The sequence below is a fragment of the Octodon degus genome, unplaced genomic scaffold, assembly GCF_000260255.1.
Source record: "Octodon degus isolate 3935 unplaced genomic scaffold, OctDeg1.0 scaffold00142, whole genome shotgun sequence".
Classification (NCBI taxonomy): domain Eukaryota; kingdom Metazoa; phylum Chordata; class Mammalia; order Rodentia; family Octodontidae; genus Octodon; species Octodon degus.
The window spans coordinates 6,374,873-6,382,289 of NW_004524718.1; the positions used below are offsets into that span (position 1 = coordinate 6,374,873).

The 7,417-nt window shown below is 39.1% G+C and overlaps 1 protein-coding gene across 1 annotated transcript in view; it reads left to right on the plus strand.

The window, feature by feature from the left end:
* Positions 1 to 1,230: 1,230 nt before the first annotated feature.
* The window catches only part of C6 (complement C6), a 130,138-nt gene continuing 123,951 nt past the window's right edge, over positions 1,231 to 7,417 (plus strand). Inside the window, 3 exon segments of the mRNA XM_004648937.1 lie at positions 1,231 to 1,253; positions 2,758 to 2,904; positions 4,159 to 4,287. Of these exon segments, the coding sequence (XP_004648994.1) occupies positions 1,231 to 1,253; positions 2,758 to 2,904; positions 4,159 to 4,287 (299 nt within the window).

Sequence of the window (7,417 nt, forward strand, 5' to 3'; positions counted from 1 at the left end):
GTTGGAAAGATAGTACACTCTAAGTGCTAAATGTTCACAGTACAGGTAATGATTAAAAGCATGTAGTACATTCAGGTGATGTAAAACTATACAAAGTGCAAGGTCCTGCGTTCAATCCCTGGTACCACCAAAACAAAACAAAACAAAATAAATTATATAATCACTAAAATTAATCAAATATATATGCATCTATTAATATGAAAGATCTTCAATGCTCATTATTACTTGAAAATGTAAAGAATAGACTCATCTACCACATGTTCCTTCTTTGCTACAGATATATTTAATAAATGTGCATAAATACATATGTGTAAACTGCTGGGTGCAACTATTTTCCATCCGCCTATTTTAAAAAGTTAGATGAACAGTATTTTACTTTTAAAATGACTGCTAATATGTAACTATAGCAGCAATTATTTATGTATGTGTATGTAAATTTATACACATATGTACATATTTCACTACAAATTAGAATTAAAATCAAAGTGACAGTGTTGCAGCACAGGGACAATTCTGCAGTAACTCACAGATGCTCAAGGTCTGCAGTACACAGGAAAGAATCACAGGGTCAAAGTTCTCACTGGCGTTGTCTGGATCAAACTCTCCTGTGACCTGTGCAGTATAATTCCAGGAATCTTGATGCTCCACTCGCCTGATAACTAGTGCTGTGAAAAGCTCAGGAAAGGAGCGTGTTACCCTCTTGATGCAGGAGCCTTTAGTTCCTCCTCGCCAGGTAGCCTCATTGTTCTCACACTCTTCTGCCCCTTGTTCCTGCCTCTACAAGGTGGAGTTTGGCTGGTCCAGTTGTAATTCTTGTTCTATATGTAGAAGAAGAGGGCAATGAACTCTCTTTTGCAGGTTTCCGGGATGCCAGGAAATGAACCAAAACTCCCAGGAGAGCAGCCCATGATCCTGCCCAAGGCCCAGAAAAGTTTAAAAGCTCAACTCTACCTCACAGTTTTGCCCACACAAAATAAGCACTTGTTTTGAGAAATTCCTAAAGTGAAATGACTTAGGAATGCATATCCTGTACTTGTCTCATATTCTATCAGTATACGTCAAAGAAAGTTACTATACTATACTGGATGTTTCTTTTAACTATATCAATCTCTAATCAAAAATTCTTTAAAATTATGACTTCTGCTCATATGAGTTTGTGTGTTAGCTTGCCTTCAAAAAGATAAAGAACTACAGATGATTCCAAGCTCATATTTGTGTCTGTGGCTTAGAATGACTTATAAAGTTTTACCACAGTAAGCCTTGGATATGTACTGGGTTATGCCATTCCATTTCAGGACCTGAAATGAACGTCGTCTCTCAGCACATGGCTAGACATCCCATCTTAAATTTCTTCCTGCTGAGTGTTATGGTTAATGGGGGCCAAGCGTGCCTCTGTGGTCACTTGCTCTGGACTTAGTGGACCTTTTCTTTTTGTCTTAGGAGACCTCAAAGATGAATCAGCAGTATCAGAAGCATGACAACAAGCAGTGGAAAAAAACTTCATCTGAAACAACATCTTGAAAATTTGGTCAGAATTGAGATTTCTCCCATGTGAAGCTGAAATCAAATCTACTTTTGCTCTCACTATAAAAAAAGGGTTTTGAAGAAATTTAATCAAGAAGCTGTACAATATTTTCAGTTGACTAACATTTAGAATTGCTAGTCAAGCTTTTCTTCAATCAGCATGTAAGTTTGCTTTCCTAGAGTTAGTGAGTTAATTATAGAGAATTTTCTACTCATTAAACTGAGGCTAACAAGACCTCAGTTGAACAGCACTGCTAGCTCTTAGCTCAGTTGTTGGAATACACAAATGGCAGGAAAACTGCATTTCCTTTCTAGTGTTTAATAATTCGATCTTTTCAACAATTCAGACTACTTATCCCCCACATTTCCCTAAATCTGGTAAATGTTTCTGTAAAGTAGAGGTCCTCAGATGACTTAAGGGTGAAAGATACATAGGTAATGTGTTTTAAATATTATGGCACTTTTAGAGACTCATTCTAGAAAAGTGTTTTTACATATGGAGTGCAAATCTCACCAAACTCACCAATTGGCTTCCATCTGCTAAATGTGTGAATACAAATTTGTTCACACTACTGCTTTACTCAACAGCCTTGTGCAGCCCTCTGTTGCCTAACAGATAAGGAATAATATGTCCCATTCTGTCCTGATCATGCATCACTTCTGGGTCACACTTGGACCTCCTCAGAGGCTTGTGCTCCCTTCCACCTCTAACTTTTTTTTTTCCTCCAACTGATCTTCCCTTCTTTCCCTGGAGAATTCAACTGAATTTTTTCAGTATGTCACTCCCCTGCCACTTTATCGTTGAATCTCTGGCTCCACACCACTCTGACCTTATTTCAATCATTGTACTTACCACACCTTATTGTCATCTTTTAAGCAACTTGCAGGAACTTTCCTTTCATTCCATGCCTTCCTGGTTATCCACCAGGGCCAGCTTCGTGGATGTGACCCGTGCAGTCATTCCGACCTCCACCTCCACGTGTAGAAGGGCTTTGGTGTTTCTTAATTCTGCATCACCATCAAAAAGTTTTCGCTTTAGAAGATGTCTCATCTTTTTTGGTGCTGGTCCTGAGTTTTATGAAATTATATTTACTGTGTGTGCCAGCCAATCTGCCTGATTTCCCCTGAAACTTTCTTTCATTTTATTCTTTGTAAATGTTCAATATTTTTCTTGTAGGGTGAGAGCAACAGTAAATACACACATACTAAATAACTTCTTCCTCACTGTTATAGACAAATAATACTAAATAATTACTATTGGGATAGCTCACATGACCAGGTTTGCACCAAGCAGGAGACCAGAGAGTGCAACTGAAAGACATGCCCTGTCAACTGCATCCTGGGAGATGATGGGTCATGGTCAGATTGGAAAGCAAGCAAGTGATTCACAGGGTATTCAGAGACCTACATTACAATAAAGTGCTTTCTTACAGACTCAACAATACAGAAATGTCAAGTCGCTTCAATTTCTAAAAGTGAACTGCCCCAGTTTCCATTTAGAAAAAAACTTCATTTAGCAATTTTCAGAGGTGTAGGGTCAAGGAAAATAAAGAAATTCGACCTCCATGATGGGTCCTATGTTTATCTGCATCTGAATTGCATTCCCAATACTTCTTAACATAAGAACAAGTAGTAAAAAACAGAGTTCAGTCCAAACAACTGAAAACTAAACAGAAACAAGGGAAATGAATCAAAAGCCTGCTGGAATGTTTCCTCTGAGTGTTCTGTCCCCACGGAGAAGTCCTTCAATATTTTTATTGCTCCCAGCTGAATCATCAACCCAGCTCATGTTCATTCCATGAGGCCACTGACTTTTGTGAACCTTTGTTGTTGGGGTGAGGTGTGGAGAGTTCACATGTTAGAAAGAAACTCATTTGTGGAGTGCTCATTGAATGTGGGCAAGAGTTCTAAGCCTCTTGCACCTATTATTTTATTCAAATGTTAGATCATGCTCTGTTTTCCTGCCCACTTTATATATAAAAAATTACAGCTCATTAGGTGTTAAATAATTTACCCAAGAACACGCCATTAATTACTTATACAGTAGCATTTTAACAAAATATTTTAACTTCAAAGTCAATACTTGTTAATCCTATAATATAGTTATCCTCACCTGATTCTTCATACTAGTGCTCACCATTTAAAATCTTTTAATGCATGGAGAAAACGTCAACCTCTGTTTCCATGGAGACCTCTGTATTGAAAAGAAACTTAAAATTCATTTACATTTATCACTTCACACTGCCTTTGAGATATAGGACAATTGTTATTGCCTGAAAGGATTTCTTGCACTCGGGAGAACCTCAATATAAACATTTGTCTGTTTTGATGTTGATGGAATTTAGAACCATATAATTAGAGAGTTAGAAGACTTAAAAATCCTTTTACCCCTCTTCCTCATTTTGCAGACCAGGAAACTAAGGCCCCAGGAAGTGTTTACTTCCTTACATATACACAATAATGAAAATGGAAAAATTGTTGATGAAATTCAGAAAACACCATTATAGGAAAAACTTACCACTGTGATTGAAAAGCAGCATATTTTAGAAACAGTTTGACCTTGACCTGCCTTGGAGCTACTCATCTCTCTCTCCTTTCCTTTTAGACTAAGGTTAGATCTTTCTTCCTCCCTAGTCAATTTGGAGGACAAGCGTGTAATGGACCTCTGGTGACCTTTCAACTATGTATTCAATCTAAATTCTGCATAACTGAAGAAGTTAACCTCAAGAATAGATTCCGTTCTGACAGTGGCAGTGTACTTTTGTAAAACACAGTGTTCACTAAAAATGACTAAGTTAAAGCACTTCAAACTGCCGATATAAAGTCTGATAAAGAAACCCCACTTCATTCTAAGCTTGGAGAACAGGGTTGCTTATCCTGTTACCAAAATATTTATATGTGAAATCACATCTTTCAAGTTGTAACCATTTTGATCACTTTCTTAATTTATTTGCTCATAAACTGATAGTGTTCAGGTAACTGCACTGTTCTAAAGCAGGGAAAAAGAGAAAGGGAGGACAAGGGAAGGTAGGCAATTATTTTATGATAATTACAAAACTGTAATGAGTATAACTGAAAAAATGACAAATATAAAGGATTTTTCATCACAGTTAAGAATAGTAAGGTACAATATCCGAGGATGACTAGAAATGGGGTGTGGTAATATTTTTTGATTGGTTCCAAAGGTAATTCCAAAAGACTGGAATGATTGTAATGATGGCACTACCTTCAAAACCAATACTGATTCAGATACATCTGGGATTCACATTTCATTAAATTATGATCACATATTGAATATATTAATATATTAATCATCTGTATTCTCTTATTAATTAACATCTCTTCAGGGCTGGGGGTTTAGCTCACGGCACAGCACCTGCCTGGCAAGTGTGAGGTCCTGAGTTCCATTTCCAGTACCTCACCTTCCCACAAGAAAACAAGCAAAACAAAATAACAACCCAGCTCCTCAATGCTCACCACTGAATAATATTTCTACAAACTTTTCAGTAAAGGCCAGGATGGCCACGTGGACCATATGGTCTACGCTGCTGCTGCTCCACCCTGGTATCATGGCACCAAGGCTGTCCTTGATAGTAAATAGTGAATGTGTCCATGTTCTAATAACAATTTATTTACTTGAGCAGGTGAGGGTCATATTTCACACAGGAGCTATAGTTCACTGACCTCAGTCCCAGCCACTTAGAATTTATAATAAATGAAATGTCAAATAAATCTGTATCATTTCTATGTGATATACTATACATTGAAAAGTAAAGTATTTATAGCTAGATAATAAATTTTGTATTTCATGTTGAATTGGCCCAAGATGTTGGTACTAATGTTTTTAAACTTTTAATCTTACTTCTTGCCTTCAGTTTTTCCAAATAGTGCTGAATGTAAAACAGCAATGCTTGTGTTTGGGTTTTTGTTTTCCTTTTTCCCCACTTATGTTATCTCAACCCTGGGAAGTGATAGTAGTTGAGTAGTGAGGTGTACTTTGCGTCTGCATGAATAAGGTCATGTCACTAATTAACTTAGAGAGGGGCTGGGGAGATGGCTCAGTGGAACAAGTGCTTCTTTGGCAAGTGCAAGGTCCTGAGTTCAATCCCCAGTTCTGCCAAAATCTAATTAACTTAGAGGGATTATGAACAATTTTTTAAAAAGTGTATTTGGTTGTTACAGGGTCTCACTACACAGCTCAGACTCTTGGTGATCCTCCTGCTTTCAGCCTCCCCAGCACGGGGATTGCAGGCATGTGCCACTACTCCCTGACTCTGGCTGGCTCAGCCCACCCTGAGGATGGGGCTGGCATGACATCAGGTGCTAGGGAACTAACCACAGTCTCTGTGCTTGCCTAAGTAGGCACTTTGGTCCTCTGAGCTATCTCCCCAGCCCCATGAGCAAAATCTTGATCATAGTGGTTGAGACTAACACATGCTTGAGAGATGACATCTAGACTATTAAAATCCAGAGTTAAAGCCAAAGTGTTTCTGGTAGAAGCTTCAGAGACAGTTTTTAAAACAAGTAACCAAGAAATATTTCTTTATGTAGAAGGTGATACGAAATTGACTATAAAAAGTTTGTTTCTTTAGGCTAAGAAGGGCTTGCACAGGCTTTAGATTCATTTATTGCTCACCAATACATAACAAATGATTTCAGAAATGGTAGCAGTGTAAGTACAGCCATTGTCCATTTTACCTGAAATACTCAAGGTCCACAATCACTGTTAAAATTTTGAGCCATTTGCAATGCATCCACGGAAGAGTGGTCAGCAGTTACCTCCTTGAGCTCCCTGCTTCCCAGACTTGCTCACCCAACCCCTGGATACAACCATAATCCAGTTTCTAACTGATGAATTCTTACCATCATTGTGGTTGGCATCTTTTCTCATTGGATATTAAATATTCTATTTAAGGTGATAGGCTACTGTACTTTCCTGAAAACATTCACTAAGGCCATTGGGACTAACAGCAAGAGGTTGGTAGAATGATAATCAGTCTCACATAGCATATTTGGTCTTTACTTAATCAAAAAATGGTTGGATCTAGTAGTTCATCCTAACAGGACTACCTTTTATTTCTCCCTCCTGTGTGCCACTCAGAGTCCCTCAAAAATCTCTGACTCAATATATTATTTTAATGTACATAAAGCTTTTTGAGAATCACCCATATGTGAACTCATTTTTGAGAATCATTCCCATACACAATGCCAAAATCTCTTTTAAAGTCATAACTTTCAAGCATGGAAAATTTGTAGTTTGTTATGTCAAAAAATAATCATTGTAACACTAATCAGTTCGTAGAGATAGAAAAAACATCGTGTGCACTTTGTAAATGGCCACAGAACGCCAAGTGTCCCCACGTAGCTGTCTTCCCTTATCCAGAGCTTCACTTTCAAGGTTCCAGTTCTGCAGTGAACCACCATCCAAAAGCATTAAATGGAAAATTCCAGAAATAAACAATGTACCAGTTTTAAGTTAGATGAAGAGTAATGAAGTCGTGCGTTTTCCCACCCTGTTCTCCCCAGCAACAAATCCCTCCTTTGTTGAGTTTAGCAACACTATGTACACTACTTGGCAAGAATAGTTATTAAGAGACCCAGTCCTAGCCCAGGTCCGGTGAGTGTGTGGAGAGCTTCCTGCTACCCTGCACCAGCGGGACCAGTCCCAGCCCAGGCGCAGCATGGGCCGGACCCTCTCCCATCCCCTCGGGCTGCCCCACACCACTCTGCCGTATGTCCCCACCCCTCCTGCCGAGTAGGAACTTCTGCCGACTTCCGGGAACCCCAGAACCAGTCCTAGCCCAGGCCCGGTGAGTGTGTGGAGAGCTTACTGCTACCCTGCGCTGGCGGGACCAGTCCCAGCCCAGGCGCAGTGTGGGCTGGACCCTCTCCC